General features: G+C 43.9%; 1 protein-coding gene across 1 annotated transcript in view; it reads right to left on the bottom strand.

The window, feature by feature from the left end:
- Window positions 1-18,648, bottom strand: part of LOC309562238 (calcium-activated chloride channel regulator 1-like) — a 61,281-nt gene extending 42,633 nt beyond the window's left edge. The window contains exons 1-4 of the mRNA XM_082266359.1: window positions 18,562-18,648; window positions 5,730-5,870; window positions 543-693; window positions 17-125 (exon numbers count right to left, since the gene is read on the bottom strand). Of these exons, the coding sequence (XP_082122485.1) occupies window positions 17-125; window positions 543-693; window positions 5,730-5,867 (398 nt within the window). The 5' untranslated portion in view covers window positions 5,868-5,870; window positions 18,562-18,648. The remainder of the gene's footprint in view (window positions 1-16; window positions 126-542; window positions 694-5,729; window positions 5,871-18,561) is intronic.
- Between the last annotated feature and the right edge of the window lie 385 nt (window positions 18,649-19,033).

Here is a 19,033-nt window from a genome sequence, read left to right as displayed (position 1 = left end):
ATAGATGAAAACATACCGTGTTGCCTCTTCTTGAAGGTTTGGTGAAATGTAGAACGGCTGGTCAGTGTTGTACTCCTCAAAGACTCCCCAACGAAGGCGAGCCCATTCTCGGACAAATAACTTTCCTACAATTGCAAAATTATTGATCAGAAGAGGTTAGATGCTCAGAAAAACATGTCAAGAAGGTTTGACATTCATTCAATGCAGGATTTTTCAAAGGTATTTCAACTTTTATTTAAAAAAAAAATCATGTTTAATTATTTGTAGAATTTAGTGTTCGTAAAAATATTTAGTTCAACATGTAGCTAGCTTTGGTTTCCATAAACTATCAAATAAATATTAACATGGCTTTCTTCTTTTGGGGGTATAATAAACACAACTGGTATACATAATTACCTGTAACTTCCTGCTCCTGTGATTGGCCCACAGAACGTGTGTTAGCTTGTTAGTACTATAGATTACTTTTTTGCCATGATGGGGTATAGCTACCTTTTGCATTGGGCAGAGTTTACATATAACTGATTACTGATAATTGTGCTCACCATGAGCTCCATACACTGAGATCAAATCTTCATTCATCAAGAAGTCTGGAGTCAGATGAATAAACCGTCCATGCTCTCCGCAACCCCCATACTGCTGTGTGTAAGGACTATACCTGATATTCAAGAATGTGTTGGCAATGATAACATCTGCCTGGTAAAAGAGAATAAAATGGATATCCCATATATACATGCTGTTTATAATTTCACAATTTCTCTTTGATTCTTACATGAGCTGGCCTATTGGATAAAACGAAATATAACTACTGCAGTTCCAGTATGGGTTTATGTATCTTATGCAGTTAGTACTGTTAGTTATAGTACAGCACCATCATGCAGAGCATTTACCACAATACATTTACTGAAACATTACTTAAGTTTGGTGGTTTTGTGAACATTTTCTATATTTGTAAGAAATTTTTTTTTTTTTTTTTTTTATTTCAGTGAGAGACAGTGGTGTCTGAAACGAGTTACTTTTGCTGTATTGTCTTCTCCATTGCGGCAGCATCTGTGCATGCTCCCTGAATTATATGGGGCAACTATTGCTGCTATCTTGGGCATAAGTGGTTTTCCTCCCCCCGTTCCATTTCCTCTCCCCCCCCCCCCTTTTTTCCTTACATCCCCTCGGCTGGGGATAAAAAAAATATTTTTGTGCATTCTGTAGGGTATTTGTTGTTATGTTGTACCTGTACTCTGCACTTGTACTACTTTGTACCTCATGTCCTTGTTTCCTTGTGATGTTAAGGCCGGGTATACACCACTAGTTTTTTTAACTTTCAACCCAATGGGTTGAATGGAAAAAACCTCACAGCTCAGATCGGAGTCATTGTACTAACAATCCGTTGTTAGTACAGTAATCTCCCCTGCTGTGCCCCCTACCAGAACACACCAGTCCACAACAGTCAGCGCTCTCAGCTAACGGGCTGCCATACACACGGGCTGAATGTCGCTTGTTTTTTTTTTTTAACTGGCCGATGTCGCCCAACTATCGGCATGTGTGTACTAAGCTTAAGATACCAAATGTTGGTTGCATGATATTATATGTTATCTTTTGTACTTTTTTTTTTTTGTAGAAAAAAAAAACCTGTTCTGTCACAAGGAATGCATGAGGACACAAGGCCATACAATGTGATTAGAGGAGAAGCGCTTTAACCTCAGGCAACGCAGGGGGTTCTTTACAGTGAGGGCTACAAGACTGTGGAATTCTCTACCACAAACGGTAGTAACTTCGGGAAGTATGGCTACTTTTAAAAGACTCTTGGACGTACAACTCAAGGATAAAAACATTTAGGGGTATGGGAAATGATTCACACCTACACAGGTGGAACTGGATGGGCTATTGTCTTTATTCAACCTCAACTACTATGTAACTATGTACTTGTTTGTACATTGTGTAAACTATAATAAATCTTTTAGGCCCCTTGCAGACAGGACGGACTCCGCCCAGCAGATCCACCTGCTCAGCGAGGAATCTGTCTGCTGATCAGGTGGATGACATGTCTGTGTCTGCTCCACTATGCAGAGTGGACACAGACACAACTCACTCTTCTCTATAGGTCGGTCGGATGGACACGGACTGTCTGTTTATTTGCATATGGCTGTAATCCAATCTGCAAGACCGAGGGGGAACGGATCCCTATCTGTCCATTTTTAGCAGCCTGGATCGGATGCCAGCAGGTGAGAGCTATGCATAGTCTCCTCAGACCTGCCTAAAAAACTGACAGATGGACCCGATCCATCTGTCAGTGTGAAAGGGGCATTACGGGTAAAACAATAAAAAAAGTGGACCTATTATTATCAAATATGTCAGTAATAATAGCACTGTATTCATTACAATGTTATATTACAATGTTAAATCAGTATTAAATCTAAAAGCAAACATTTATTAAGAGCTAGTTCACACCATGAATTGCACAGGCTGTGATTTCTTGTGCAATTCACATGCGATTCAGGTGCAGTGCGATTCACCTCATTCATTTGAATAGGCTATTGTCCTTGACCGCATATATACAGTGGGTACGGAAAGTATTCAGACCCCCTTAAATTTTTCACTCTTTGTTATAATGCAGCCATTTGCTAAAATCATTTAAGTTCATTCTTCTTCCTCATGAATGTACACATAGCACCCCATACTGACAGAAAAACACAGAATTGTTGACATTGTTGCAGATTTATTAAAAAGAAAAATTGAAATATTACATGGTCCTAAGTATTCAGACCCTTTGCTGTGACACTCATATATTTAACTCAGGTGCTTTCCATTTCTTCTGATCATCCTTGAGATGGTTCTACACCTTCATTTGAGTCCAGTTGTGTTTGATTATACTGATTGGACTTGATTAGGAAAGCCACACACCTGTCTATATAAGACCTTCCAGATCACAATGCATGTCAGAGCAAATGAGAATCATGAGGTCAAAGGAACTGCCTGAAGAGCTCAGAGACAGAATTGTGGCAAGGCACAGATCTGGCCAAGGTTACAAAAAGATTTCTGCTGCACTTAAGGTTCCTAAGAGCACAGTGGCCTCCATAATCCTCAAATGGAAGACATTTGGGACGACCAGAACCCTTCCTAGAGCTGGCCGTCCGGCCAAACTGAGCTATCGGGGGAGAAGAGCCTTGGTGAGAGAGGTAAAGAAGAACCCAAAGATCACTGTGGCTGAGCTCCAAAGATGCAGTCAGGAGATGGGAGAAAGTTGTAGAAAGTCAACCATCACTGCAGCCCTCCACCAGTTGGGGCTTTATGGCAGAGTGGCCCGACGGAAGCCTCTCCTCAGTGTAAGACACATGAAAGCCCACATGGAGTTTGCTAAAAAAACACCTGAAGGACTCCAAGATGGTGAGAAATAAGATTCTCTGGTCACATGAGACCAAAACAGAACTTTTTGGCCTTAATTCTAAGCGGTATGTGTGGAGAAAACCAGGCACTGCTCATCACCTGTCCAATACAGTCCCAACAGTGAAGCATGGTGGTGGCAGCATCATGCTGTGGGGGTGTTTTTCAGCTGCAGGGACAGGACGACTGGTTGCAATCGAGGGAAAGATGAATGCGGCCAAGTACAGGGATATCCTGGACAAAAACCTTCTCCATAGTGCTCTGGACCTCAGACTGGGCCGAAGGTTTACCTTCCAACAAGACAATGACCCTAAGCACACAGCTAAAATAACTAAGGAGTGGCTTCACAACAACTCCGTGACTGTTCTTGAATGGCCCAGCCAGAGCCCTGACTTAAACCCAATTGAGCATCTCTGGAGAGACCTAAAAATGGCTGTCCACCAACGTTTACCATCCAACCTGACAGAACTGGAGAGGATCTGCAAGGAGGAATGGCAGAGGATCCCCAAATCCAGGTGTGAAAGACTTGTTGCATCTTTCCCAAAAAGACTCCTGGCTGTATTAGATCAAAAGGGGGCTTCTACTAAATACTGAGCAAAGGGTGTGAATACTTAGGACCATGTGATATTTCAGTTTTTCTTTTTTAATAAATCTGCAACAATGTCAACAATTCTGTGTTTTTCTGTCAGTATGGGGTGCTATGTGTACATTCATGAGGAAGAAGAATGAACTTAAATGATTTTTGCAAATGGCTGCAATATAACAAAGAGTGAAAAATTTAAGGGGGTCTGAATACTTTCCGTACCCACTGTATATAAAATATATACTGTGTGTATGTATATATATATATATATATATATATATATATATATACATACATACATACATACATACATACATACACAGTATCTCACAAAAGTGAGTACAACCCTCACATTTTTGTAATAATTTAATTTTATCTTTATCACTCTCACTCTCTCATACTGGTCACTGGAAGTTCAACATGGCATCTCATGGCAAAGAACTCTGAGGATCTGAAAAAAAAAATTGTTGCTCTACATAAAGATGGCCTAGGATATAAGAAGATTGCCAAGAACCAGAAACTGAGCTGCAACACAGTGGCCAAGAACATACACCGGTTTAACAGGACAGGTTCCACTCAGAACAGGCCTCGCCATGGTCGACCAAAGAAGTTGAGTGAACGTGCTCAGCATCATATCCAGAGGTTGTCTTTGGGAAATAGAGGTATGAGTGCTGCCAGCATTGCTGCAGAGGTTGAAGGGGTGGGGGGGTCAGCTTGTCAGTGCTCAGACCATACGCTGCACACTTCATCAAATTGGTCTGCATGGCTGTTGTCCCAGAAGGAAGCCTCTTCTAAAGATAATGCACAAGAAAGCCCTCAGTTTGCTGATGACAAGCAGACTAAGGGCATGGATTACTGGAACCATGTCCTGTGGTCTGATGAGACCAAGATAAACTTATTTGGTTCAGATAGTGTCAAGCGTGTGTGGTGGCAACCAGGTGAGGAGTACAAAGACAAGTGTGTCTTGCTTACAGTCAAGCATGGTGGTGGGAGTGTCATGGTCTGGGGCTGCATTAGTGTTGTTCATTGAGGGAACCATGAATGCCAACATGTACTGTGACATACAGAAGCAGAGCATGATTCCCTCCCTTCGGAGACTGGGCCACAAGGCAGTATTCCAACATAACGACCCAAAACACACCTTTGAGGCGACCACTGCTTTGCTGAGGGTAAAATGTAATGGACTGGTCAAGCATATCTCCAGACCTAAACCCTATTGAGCAACTGTGGGGCATCTTCAAATGGAAAGTGGAGGAGTGCAAGGTCTCTAACATCCACCAGCTCTGTGATGTCATCATGGAGGAGTGGAAGAGGACTCCAGTGGCAATCTGTGAAGCTCTGGTGAACTCCATGCCCAAGAGGGTTAAGGCAGTGCTGGAAAATATTGGTGGCCACACAAAATATTGACACTTTGGGCCGAATTTGGACATTTTCACTTAGAGGTGTACTCACTTTTGTTCCCAGCAGATTAGACATTATTGGCTGTGCGTTGGGTAATTTTGAGGGGACAGCAAATTTACACTGTTATACAAGCTGTACACTCACTACTTTACATTGTAGCAAAGTGTCATTTCTTCAGTGTTGTCACATGAAAAGATATTAAAAATATTTACAAAAATGTGAGCGGTGTACTCACTTTTTGGGAGATACTGTGTGTATAAATATATATATCTATATACTGTATATATATATATATATATATATATATATATATATTAACAACCTTTTTTTTTTTTTGGTCTCATCCTTCTGTTCAGAATCAGTATCTTACCTCCTCATAATTTTCTCTTCCACGATTGCCATAAGTGGCTTTTTGTGACCAGGTTAAAGGAATTAAGATTTTGATGCTTCTAATAAAAAGTCTTTGCTTGGTTGCTTGAAATAAATCATGCGTAGCTTCCTTTATCATTAGCTGCAAAAAAAACAAAGAAAACAGAGTAACAAATTAGTACAGAAACAGTGACAAAAGCAAGTTCATTGTACAGTAACCCACAGCAACCAAATGGATTCCATGTTTCCACCACAAGGTAATAAAGGGAATAGTAGATGATTACTGATTGTGATGGTTTGCTGTACATTACTCTTCAGGTTTGTAGCGCTACTCCCGTAGGAGACGTTTATTAGAATGGGTCCTATGTTCTTTGCCTCAACCTCCTCAAGAACCTCAGCTCCTCTGACACACTGGGTTGAGTGTAGGGGCATGCAATGACACAGAGATTCACTAGAATTAGTACTTGGCAATCGGCAGTAACACTTTGACACAGAAATAGGCATTAGGCAAGTTAGTAAAGCAACTTAATGTATTACCAAAGCTGATAAAAAAGTAAGCAATGGATTGAATCAACAATGATGGTAACACTATTGGCATACAGAATGTTGATTGGTAAGGAGGACTAGGTATAAAAGTAACACTCTGTTCCCAGATCAGCATAAACAGTAGCAACACCCCCTTAGGTGCAGCAGTGGGCAGAAATGAATTTAATCTACCAAATAGGAGACTATACTGCTATGCCTAGGCTAACTGATATACACTGTCTGTGGAAAAGTAATAGTAAATGGAAAGAGACAAGGGGGGATGTGTGGGGTGATTCAACAGGAGGGGCAATCTCTTAAGTGGTTCTTCTGCTGGTTATATTTGGGGCCCTTTGAGAAGCATTGGTATTCCCAATAAATCAGCATGCAGTGTGGGGAAGTAAAGATGCAACAGAATAGGCACTAAAATAGTTCCCAAAAAGGGGGAAGGTATAGGTTCAGGGTAGGTTAGACACAAATGTGATATGCTTAATGTCCTGCTAACAGGGCATATAGTGGGTGATGAGCCCTCTCACCAGTCCCTGCGATCCAGCTGGATGCTTGCAGCAGAGATGGGGCACCCCACTCTCTCTCTCTCTCTCTTTCTCTCTCTCATGTCTCTGAGGACTTGCGGTGGAAATCTGCGGGTGAGAGGTCCCCCAGTCCCTCTGCAGCAATGGCACAGCTCAATCACAGCAGTCTCTATTGTACAACAAGGGGATCTCTTTCCCTCTCCTCCTGGCAGCCAACCATGGATGCAAATGTCCTCCCCCCAAGTCCCTGGTGCTAAGAGTGTGAATTTTCCCTGGCAGCCCAGTAAAAACCATTTCAACCCTCCTCCTGCTCCTCAACGCATTTTGGGAACTGTAGTGTAAAGTGTTTACTGGCCCATTGCATGGTTTGGCTTTGCTCTCAAAACTGCTTACAGCTGGTCGGAGGGCATTGTCTCCTTCGCCATGATGCCCAGCACCTGGCTACATGTTATTAAGTGAAAGGTCAGTTTTCGCAGATACTGGAGAGTTAAATCACTTGGGAATGTCATATCTCTTGGGAATCATATTGGTGAGCTCTCTGTTCCTGGGTCTGCACACCTTCTGTGGTCGACTTGAGGTTTTTACAACAATTCTGTTGGATCTTTATTTTATATTTTGTAACAGTAGTAGTCGCAAACCCCTGGTGGAAATGAAAGTTGGGAATTACATAGATAGCAAGGTTGAAAAAAAGACACAGGTCCATCTAGTTCAACCAATAAAAAAAAAAATTAAAATTAAATAAATCATACAATTCCATATACACAATCCTATACCCAGAGTTGATCCTGAGGAAGGCGAAAAACCCCAGCAAAGTATGATCCAATTTGCAGGGATAAAAATTCCTTCCTGATCCCCCGAGAGGAAAAATGGATTTTTGTAAAATCTTACCGTAAAATCCTTTTCTCTTAGCTCATTGACAGACGTAGTCCTCGGTGATACACCACCTTCGGGTTATGTTGCCTCCACAGGAGCAGGACTAGACAGGAAATTAAAAAGCTCTGGCCACACCCCAGGGGCAGTCCCAGAGGGTATATCCTCTCTCTCTCTGCCTCAGCAAATCAGTTATGTGAAAAAGCAGTCTTTAGAGATTTTAACCCAACTCAAAAAAACAGAGGGGCGGGGACTACGTCTGTCAATGAGCTAAGAGAAAAGGATTTTACGGTAAGATTTTACAAAAATCCATTTTTCTCTAGCGCTCATTGACAGACGTAGTCCTCGGTGATACACCACCTTCGGGACGTCCCAGAGCAGTATCACAACTGAGGGGTGGGAAAATGGAAATCAAATCCCAATCTAGAAGGCCCAACCGGTGCCAACTAGAAGTTTACAATGCTCATCCTTAATGATGAGACTCAACAAAAAAAGAGAAAACAATTTTTTTTTTTTTTTTTTTTCAAACAGAAAAAAACCCTCGAGGTAGACCACCGGTCTCCTCAAATTGCGGCCTGCAAAACCTTGCGGCCAAATGAGGCATCCGCCGATGCCGTCACATAAATTTTATAGAATTTTGTAAAGGTATGTACTGACGACCAGGTGGCCGCCTTACATACCTGGACCACTGACGCCTGATGGCGAAAGGCCCAGGAAGTACTGAGCGCTCGAGTGGAGTGCGCCCTAACAGGGAACGGAGGACTCTGACCCTTAATAGAATAAGCCTGTACCACCGTTTGTCTAATCCATTTGGCAATGGTCGCGGCAGATGCAGGCAAACCCTTTCTGGGGCCATCCGTGATCACAAAAAGTGAATCCGTCTTACGGAATGATTCCGTAGCTTTCAGGTATACCCTGATTGCCCGAACCACATCTAAGGAATGCAACGCATGTTCCCGATGATGCTTGGGCTGAGGACACAAGGAAGGTAGTACAATATCTTCATTCAGATGAAAATCTGAAACCACCTTGGGAAGAAAAGATGGCTTAGGATGAAGTACTACCTTATCCCTATGAATCACTAGGTATGGGGACTGGCATGATAATGCAGCCAGTTCTGACACCCTGCGAGCAGAAGTAATAGCCACCAAGAAGGCCACTTTCTGGGATAAAGTAAGCAAGGGAATCTCCCTGATGTTTTCAAAAGGAGGTTTCTGTAGAACCGACAAAACCAAATTAAGATCCCAAGGCGGTAAGGGCGCGCGGACTGGAGGAGCCAGGTGCCGCACCCCCTGGATGAAATTCCGCACCAAGGATTTGGTAGCTAAAGGCTTCTGAAAGAAGATTGCTAATGCTGAAACTTGACCCTTGATGGTGCTCAAGGCTAGCTTCTGCTCAACCCCTTGTTGCAAAAAGGCCAATATTCGAGACACCGAATAGGTACGTGGAGGAAATCCTAAAGATTCGCACCACGCAATATAAGTTTTCCATGTGTGATAATAGACTTTGCTGGAAGTCGCTTTCCTTGCTTTAATAAGGGTAGGAATGACTGAAGCTGACAAACCTCTGTCCTTCAGTACTTGGGTCTCAATGGCCAGGCCATTAAACCCAGCGACTGTAAAGCATGATGGTAAATTGGTCCTTGAGACCACAGACACTCCCTGAGACGAAGTTCCCACGTAACGTCTACGACTAACATGTCCAAGTCGGCCAGGCCGGCTTGAGGAGGCCAGCCTAGAATTTCTAGGACCACTGGCGCTGATTGGGTCTGAACCAGGCGTCCCTAGAGGTATCTGGCCCCGACCATCCGAGAAAGTCTGGTCGTTTTCTGTTCCCACACATTTATCAGATACCTGATAGTTATCAGGAAAGGTGATCTTTTCTGGTTGAACCTCAGGGACAGAAGTCACCCGACTAGAGGCTACTTGGCCTATCTGGTCAACCAGATCCGATTCCTGTGAGGTATCGGGACTAATCTTAGGAAAGGGTAAAGGAAAAGATCTATTCAGGGAACGGTAATTACCGCTTCCTGTAGTACTTAAATGTTGGAAGGGAAGAATCGCACCGGTAGTAGTGGTTGATGCTCGATCTAATGTCCTGAATACCGGTGAAAACGTCCCCCCACCCTGAAACCGGGTGGGGGCGCACCTTCAGGCTGTGTACTCCTTTGCTTCGGGTTTGGCTGGGTTGGTCCTTTGCTTGTCCGACCAGCCCTTCTTGAACCCTCCTGGAGGAGTCTTGCCTTTCCCGCTAGTACCAGCCGGGCGCCCTTTATGGGCGGTAAAGAAAGGTCCTCGCTTGTTGCGAGGTCCCTTAGCTTTAGCAGCCTGTGGCAAAAAAGTGCTCTTGCCCCCAGTGGCATCCTTAATCATTTCATCTAGGTTGGCCCCAAATAGACGATTCCCCTGAAAGGGGAGATTTGTCAAGGTCTTCTTGGAACCTAGGTCAGCTGACCAGCATTTTAACCACAGCACACGTCTGAGGATCACCGCTGTCTTAGATGCATGCCCTAATAAGGGAGTAGTGTCCAAGGCTGCGTCACAGATAAACTGTAGCCCTTGTATAATCTGTTCCATCAAATCAGATGTCTCCTGGGGAATATCTTTTCCCCTAAGATCTTGGCGTACCATTTTCGCCCATTCCGTAAGTGTCTGGGAAACTAGACCAATAACAATTACTGGTCTAAAAGCTGACCCTATCAGAGAGAAGATGGTGCGGGACTCTGCTTCCATCTTTCGATCCACCGGATCCTTAAAGGACGAAGTGTCCTCCACTGGAATAACCGTGGCTTTATTCAGCCTGGAAATAGGCGGATCCACGACTGGTGGTACCGTCCATTTCTTAATGATGGATTCCTCAAACGGATAGCGTCTAGCAATACGCTTGGAAATAGTAAAGGTACGTTTAGAATGCTCCCATTCTCCTTTAATCTGATTACCGAAACATTTAGGTACAGGAAAAGCCTTCATCGTCTTGATGGGCTTATTAGTACCAAAGGGAATCTCTGTTTCAGTTGCCTCTGCCGGTAAAGCCTCAAGTTTTAAGGTTTCCTGCACTGCCACAACTAGTGCATCCACCAATGCTTCTTCCTGAATAATAGCAGGAGAAGAAGCGTCCTCCTCACTGTCTGAGGGGGCTTTACCTGGGATAACAGCCCTTGCAGAGGAACCTGCAACTGCCGTGACCACCTCTGAATCTGAGTCAGAGGTGTCAGATGGTATAGGGGTAGGCGGGGGTTGCTTCCTTGACCCCCGTCCCTGACAGGCCGCCTCCACCCGAGCCACCATAGACTCCAAAATTGCTGTAAATGACTCTATACTCTGTGCACCGGCGGGTCCCGTGGCCCCCTCGAGGGAAACAGGTGGGGGAATATGTGTGGCAGGGTCCATGATAACTCCAGTTACTTCCTGGAAAATATAATTAAAAAAAAAAACGTTTTTTTTTTTTTTTTCGACCCCCAGCGCCACAAAAGCCCCTTAGTGTTACCTGCTAGGGATCCCTATCGATCGAGAGAGAGAGAGAGATAGACCCCCAGGCTCACCACTTGATGCTCAGAGTTTAACTGCAACAGGTTACAGCGCTGTCTTAACAAACAGGAAGTCTTTTGGCTGGCTGCCCAGGAAGAAAGGAGGCGGCTCCGCCCCTCTGTACGCCTTCCGGCGCCTCCCCCAAGCTCCACGAGGTGTTTGGATCACCTCAAACATGGCCGCCCCCATGCTGGAGACACGAGGCTACGCCAAAATGGCGGCTCGTGCGATCCAGCAAAAAAAAAATGGCGGCGGCCCGTACTGAATAGCGGTGTGCTGCAGGGCACACAACACTCTAACTGCATGGGGATATGGCGTGGTTGGCGGTACCGGCCCTGGCGGACCGCATGGCCGTTCGGGAGGCCTGCTAATAGCTGGGGATCTGATTAGGAAGGCAGTCTACATGTCCGTGGCTTCTGACTGGTAGGTAGCTTATTCTTAACCCATAAGATTCCCAGAATGCCACAGATTACATCTTTAAAACATGTATACAATTAGATTGTTAGCTCCCAAACCAAGCCTCCTGGCTTTTTGCACACATAAAATCACACTCAAAGTAGGAGGATCTGTGTCATGTTGTAGGATAGAAAGGGACTCTATCTTACCATACAGAGAGGGGCCCGCGTTCACCACAAAACCCGTCAGGGGGAAAGGGGGAACATACTACTCACCATACCGGAACCAGGCGGGCACCAACTCCTGACAGTACCCCTCTCCACCGGGGCGGGAGGGCTGTCGACCGATACGGACGCCGTGACTCATGGTCTTTGGCGTTTCAGCGAGACGTTTAACTCGCGTGGACAGTCCTTTAATGGGACTTTGTCGCGGCCGACCCAGCGCGGAGCTATGGCCTGCACGCGCTCGTAGGCTGAACTGGGGTGACCACCGGATCTCAACATCCAGCCCGTCGCCCAGTTCAGCTTTCTTGCTTGAAGATCTCACAGGAACACTGGAGAAAAAAAGCTGTCTAAAAAAATCCTTTAAGAAAAAATTCTTGCCAGGACCTAAGATCCCAGCAAGGTATCTAGGTCCTTACTCCTAACTAGACAGAAAATAACTGATTTGCTGAGGCAGAGAGAGAGAGGATATACCCTCTGGGACTGCCCCTGGGGTGTGGCCAGAGCTTTTTAATTTCCTGTCTAGTCCTGCTCCTGTGGAGGCAACATAACCCGAAGGTGGTGTATCACCGAGGACTACGTCTGTCAATGAGCGCTAGAGAAATTGGATTTTCCCTGGATCAACTTTACCAATAAATGGTAGTATCCAGTTATATTATGTACATTTAGGAAAGAATCCAGGCCTTTTTAAAAGCAAAATACTTAGCTGGCCAAAACCACCTCTGTAGGGAGTCTATTCTACATTCTCACAGCTCTTACTATGAAGAAACCTTTCTGTATTTGGAGATGAAATCTGTTTTTCTCTAGACAAATTATGGCAGGAAGGTCTCATTGTTGTAGTATCAAAGAGTATAGGAGTATTGTATGTAAAATATCACTTTTTGCTGGATCAATTGATCTATCTATTTTGCTTACATATATAAGCCACTCAGTAACTATGTGGTTGGCACTCTTGACTGGTGTACTGGTGAGTGGACACACTGGATGCCTTTGCTGCCATTGTGCTATGAACTGGGCCTCCACTGTGCCCTCAAGTGCCTTTAAGGAGGGTTACCTCCAGGCTCACCTGCCCCCTATCTATCCATTAGAGTGCATGTGCTTCCACTGTGGAGACTCTCATAAATTTACAGGAGTTAGGACTGCAGGTAATACAGGGTGCCGTGAAGTGGCCCTGCAGCTAACACATGTGTTTGCAAATGTGTGCTTACTAAACCCCGGTTTTTAATGCATACTGTTAGACAGGTTAATTAGTTTGGTAAGCAAACTGGTTGGTGAATTGAGTGAATTGAGCTGGGATTTTTTTCTGTTTGTTGTCTTGCATGCGTTGCCCTTCCATGTGCTCTTTGCTATGAAGTCCAGTTAAAGGTGGGGGCAGGGGCCATTTTGTTTGTTGTTGATCTCCTGTACCATGTCCGCAGCCTCTGACATCTCTTGTACCATGCCCGCAGCCCCTGCATCTCCTGTACCATGCCCGCAGCCCCTGCATCCCCTTTGCCATGCAAGCAGCCTCTGCATCTCCTGTACCATATAAAAGTGGATATTTCTGCGCTAATATAATTATATAAAAAATTAGTATTGTAGGGTGAGCTGCTGCACAAAGGAATCACAGAAAAAACCCATAGTAGAAATTAAACGAAAATGTGCTGCGCTAGAAAATAGTGAATAATAAAATCACCAAAAAATACAAAAATTATATAATACAGAAAATATATATATCACTCTGTATGTGTGTCGGGATAAGGTAACCTGAAATTAATCAGTATTCCTTAAAAAAGTGAATTTCACCAATGTATATCAATAATCACATAAATCATAAATCATCCAGTGTAAAATATAATAGAGTGAAAAAATTAGGATAATAATTAAATTAAATCCCAATAAGGTCCATGCAAAAATTAGGAGAAAATCCAAGAAGGTGTGCCACAGGATCCCAAAGAGTGCATCCACGCAGTTCCTTGTAAGAATATAATAGACACCAACGTGTAAATCACCCAGGGAAAATCAGATGGCTGCTTACCAGAACGAGTAGGTCTCTCAAGCTAATGAGTAGACCACAGAAAGCTTAAGTGTAATGCCAAGGATGGCCACAGGATGTCTCCTTTAAATTCTCAATGGCGATGTCCACATAGTGGGAAACAAATTATGACAGGGACATAGTGTAACTCCGTATACAAGGCATTTATTAAAAAGTAAAAAGCAGATAAAACCACTCACATTTGCGATGTGAATTCAAGGCATCTAAAGGTTACAGGTACGCTGGAAACGAACGAACATCTCCCTCGCTGTTAGTATCTAGGTAGCCGGCTTGTTGGGGGCGTGGTCTCGTCACGTCTGGGTCACCCAAATGACCCAGACGTGACGAGACCACGCCCCCAACAAGCCGGCTACCTAGATACTAACAGCGAGGGAGATGTTCGTTCGTTTCCAGCGTACCTGTAACCTTTAGATGCCTTGAATTCACATCGCAAATGTGAGTGGTTTTATCTGCTTTTTACTTTTTAATAAATGCCTTGTATACGGAGTTACACTATGTCCCTGTCATAATTTGTTTCCCACTATGTGGACATCGCCATTGAGAATTTAAAGGAGACATCCTGTGGCCATCCTTGGCATTACACTTAAGCTTTCTGTGGTCTACTCATTAGCTTGAGAGACCTACTCGTTCTGGTAAGCAGCCATCTGATTTTCCCTGGGTGATTTACACGTTGGTGTCTATTATATTCTTACAAGGAACTGCGTGGATGCACTCTTTGGGATCCTGTGGCACACCTTCTTGGATTTTCTCCTAATTTTTGCATGGACCTTATTGGGATTTAATTTAATTATTATCCTAATTTTTTCACTCTATTATATTTTACACTGGATGATTTATGATTTATGTGATTATTGATATACATTGGTGAAATTCACTTTTTTAAGGAATACTGATTAATTTCAGGTTACCTTATCCCGACACACATACAGAGTGATATATATATTTTCTGTATTATATAATTTTTGTATTTTTTGGTGATTTTATTATTCACTATTTTCTAGCGCAGCACATTTTCGTTTAATATCTCCTGTACCATGCCTGCATCCTCTGCATTTCCTGTACAATGCCCACGCAGCCTCTGACATCTCCTGTACCGTGCCCACGCGGCCTCTGACATCTCCTGTACCATGACCGCAGCCCCTGCATCTCTTGTACCATGCTCGCAGCCTCTGCATCTCCTATACCATACCCGCAGCCCCTGCATCTCCTGTACCATGTCCACAGCCTCTGACATGTCCCCCAGTACCATGCCCGCAGCCGCTGCATCTCCTGTACCCTGTCTTCAGCCCCTGTATCTCCTGTACTATGCCTGTAGCCCCTGCATCTCCTGTACCATGCCCCCTGCCCCCTACCCCTGCATCTCCTATACCATGTCCGCAGCCTCTGACATGTCCTCCTGTACCATGTCCACACAGCCTATGACCACCTCCTGTACCATGTCCGCACTTTAAACCCGAATGTGCTTTCATATCTGTCTTATCTACTGCATATTTAATACACTCTTAAAATGTTCTTTAAAATGCATGGTTTTCCCTTTTATGAACAAGAAAATAATGATGTTATTCTGTTGGGCTGATATAATAATGCTATGGGGCTGGTATGAAATTATTTCCAGGGCTGAATTTTATTTCCAGTCTGGCCCTGAGGCTATTCAAGCTGTGTATGCCTGTCTTTTGCAAGATTAGTTGCCTACTAATTCTGGTAAGTGCATTTCTAAAGTTTAATGAAGGGATCACTGATGGACTGAATATTTATTGGATTGAAGATTCACCTGATGGTTTTTCAAGAAATTATTTTATGAACTATTTTTTTTATATTTAGGTTCACATCACTAGAAGGTTTTGGTTGGACCATTTGTTTATTTTACATTGATGTATTATTTTTCATTACACAAATGATTTATTAGGTTGATTTGAGCGCTAATATTGACTTTACCTTAATTATTACACTAATGATTTATTAAAGGAGAGGTATGGCCAAAGTTTACTTTACTCTACTTCTCCTATGGATCACAGGAGCGTAGTTGGTTCTGCACTCCTGTGACCCGATTTCAGCGGACAGCAGGCTAAAGCTCCCTGTCAGTGGATGTCACTCAGCCGGTCCAGGCTGGGGAAAGAATCCAATTTTAAAGTCAAGATCAACCCAGATGGCTAGATGAGAAATTGGCTCAGCTCTGCCACTGGGAGAGTGAGCCAGCAGCACCCACCCCTCCCCAGCACTGCAGAGAGCCGGTGGCTGACAGTCACTGCTCTCTGCTCAGAGCAGAATGGGGAACTGAGTGATCAGTGGTCTTTGATCGCTTAGGTTCTTAGTGCAGAGGAGGTGGGGAGAGATGCAGAATCAAATCGATGCTGCATCCACCTAGGTGAGTATAAGGGGTTTTTTTTCTGTAAACCCCAAACTTCTCTATCACTGTAAATAGTCATTTGCACTCATATTGATTAGTTCGTGAAAAAATTGGTATTAGAGTGTGTGTGTGTACTAAAATTCTTTTAACTGTATTTTTACCTGAAAATTTGCATTTGATAAATGTGACATAAAAAATGCAATAGCCACCATTTTATTTTCTAGGGCCTCTCCTTTTAGAACATGTATACTGTTTGGTGGTCTAATGAACATATGATGTTTAGGAGGTACACTCTGGGAACCTGAGGCAAAAGTGTAACAGATCCAGTTTGCATCCTGTTTTGCCAAAATAGTGTGATGATAGTAGAGCTTTAACTTTAGCAGCCGCCTTTCCATTAAAGCTAGTATGCCTACTGTTACTCAGATGCCCCTAAGACTTTGGCAATATATTTGCAGAGCTGGGATGCCCACCAGGATACCCTAGAGGGAGAGTTCAAGTATTGTGCTAGATCGTCCAGAAGGTAGGCAATTCATAATCCAGGGCTAGATTCTTAGCAGGTGGTGATCCAAGGAGTAATCCTTTAAACAAGCAGTGGTTGGGGTTCGCAGCGTTCAGAGAGAGAGAGAGAGAGAGAGAGAGAGAGAGAGAGAGAGAGAGACCATATCCAAAGCAAGAAGTCAAGGCAGACAGAGAGAAAGAGAGAGTCTGTAATCTAAAGCAAGGGTCAGTCGCACTCGGCTGTGACAGCTTGCAGCTTCACGGCTGGGTGCCCACTGCGCTGCTTTCCCAGAAGGCTGCCGAGTGGGGGAGAGGAGAAATTCAACTCAGATCACCTAGGCAATTTGACCCGGAGTGGTAACCCCTCCCCACCTCCCAGCCAAAAAAGTTGCATTTGCTGAAGAGGAGGGGGGAGAAGGCCTTAAAGCAGAATTTCCCCTTTTGGGGAGAGCTCCGCTTTAATGTATTTGACACCCAGGGCTGATCTATATGACAATTTTCAGATACTGTATAGTTAATGTAAAATAAAAGAAAGATAATGGGAAAGAAAAGAAATGTAGACAGTGAATATTGTGTTTCCCTCACAATGGTGGTCAGAAAAGTGACCTCTTATACAGATGGCCAGTGAAATGCCCACTTACAGTGGTGGTCAGTGGAAAAGGCCCACTTAGGTTAGTGGTCTTTGGGAAATTGCCCCCTTACACTGGTGGTCAGTAAGAGAAGGGACCCTTTACCACTGGTACTGGAAATTATGTCTACTAAATTGATGGTCATTGGGAAGAATGTCCCTTACTTTTGTGATAAGTGGGAAGAATGCTCATTATATTTGGGGTCATTAGGAAGAATCTTTACCTCACAGATAACTGGTGTCATCATTGGTGACTTATGTAAGAGGCAGAAATTGCTCATTGCTTAAGGAACACCTAGAACCTCCTAGAAACCTCTGAAGGAACAATAGAGTTACACAAAACCTTAGTTAAGAAAGACTACGCCAAAGGATACATTGCACAGAAGTTCTGTATCAAGTGTTCTTCACCATCTGAGAACATGTAGAGAGCCCCAAGGAAGGAAACACAGGTTGATTCACTGGAAAACATAACTTCTAGCTTGTCATGGGATTGCCCTGTCCAAGGTCCATAGACAACAGGGGATCAAAAACGGTGTCAACCCACCCAAAACAGAGAAATTAACACTTGGCAGATTTGTTTCTTAAGGTTCAGTTCACATATATGCAAACATAGGTGTGCGCAGCCAAATGCATTAGGGTGTGCACACCAAAGCTCAAACACACACTACCGATCACTCATGATGTTTATTCAGAAAAGGAGGGGGCCGCCAAATTATATATTTACTGGTCCCTTTCCCCACTCATCCTAAAACATCCCCATAGCAACAGTCGGCTGGAGAGGAGGGAAGCCGGATGCTGTGGGGGTAAGGGGGAGGGGAGCCAGGGCACTAGGGGTAATCTGTGCTGCACAGGGTGATTAGGGTGTGCCTGGGCACACCCTGTGCGCACACCTATGTATGCAAACTGTGTGCGTTTGGAACCACATCTGATTCGCATTCAATGTGAACCGAACGGCTTTCAATTGAACCGGTCAATTGAGTCCTGTGCGTTTTTCAGTCTGGTTCAGGTGTTATTTCAAGTAAAAATTCGCACCTGTACCTGTGAACAAAACTGCAGCGGACTCCTTAAAAAACCACGCTAAAACCACAGCTGGACATTTGTGAACTGAGCCTTAGGAGAATCTGTCAGTTTGCCTGTTAAGCTGTGTGGTAAAGCTAAGCTTTGCATGGGTAGGTTGGTGGTCTTGCAAGAGAGAGCAAAGTAACAGATTGTCTTTAAGATTCAGTTACTGATCTGAGCCTGTGCAATGCTCTTACCTGTATTTTTTCTATAATAGTATCATTTTCAGGCACTGCAGGGTGGATTGCAATCACAATGTCATCATATCCTCCATCCGTAAGTTTCACCTTAGAAAAAGAGCAAACCACAGCGCAGAAGAAATGGAATCCCAATAACACCAATACAGGCCAGGCCGCCATCCTGTGACACCTTCACCCAGCACCTCTCCTCAGTTATGAGTTCTGATATGCTATGAAAACTTTTCTTAGAACTTTATAGGTTTTTATTGCTCCATGTTTCAAGCTATTGGTGGACACTGCAGTCCCAGGTAGTTATATACATTTACAACACAGCTGAGCTATACTGTCAACAGAGCAATTAAACCATGAACCAGCTATTGTCTGTACAAAACTGTAGTTTGATGCAAGCAACCAACTTTACCACCGGAGGATTTTGCTGTCTTACGTCCAGGCCACTTTTTGCGATTCGGCACTGTGCGACTTTAACTGA

This window comes from Pelophylax lessonae (assembly GCF_965119305.1).
Source record: "Pelophylax lessonae genome assembly, chromosome: 8".
Classification (NCBI taxonomy): Eukaryota; Metazoa; Chordata; class Amphibia; order Anura; family Ranidae; genus Pelophylax; species Pelophylax lessonae.
This window is presented reverse-complemented; position numbering and strand designations above follow the sequence as displayed.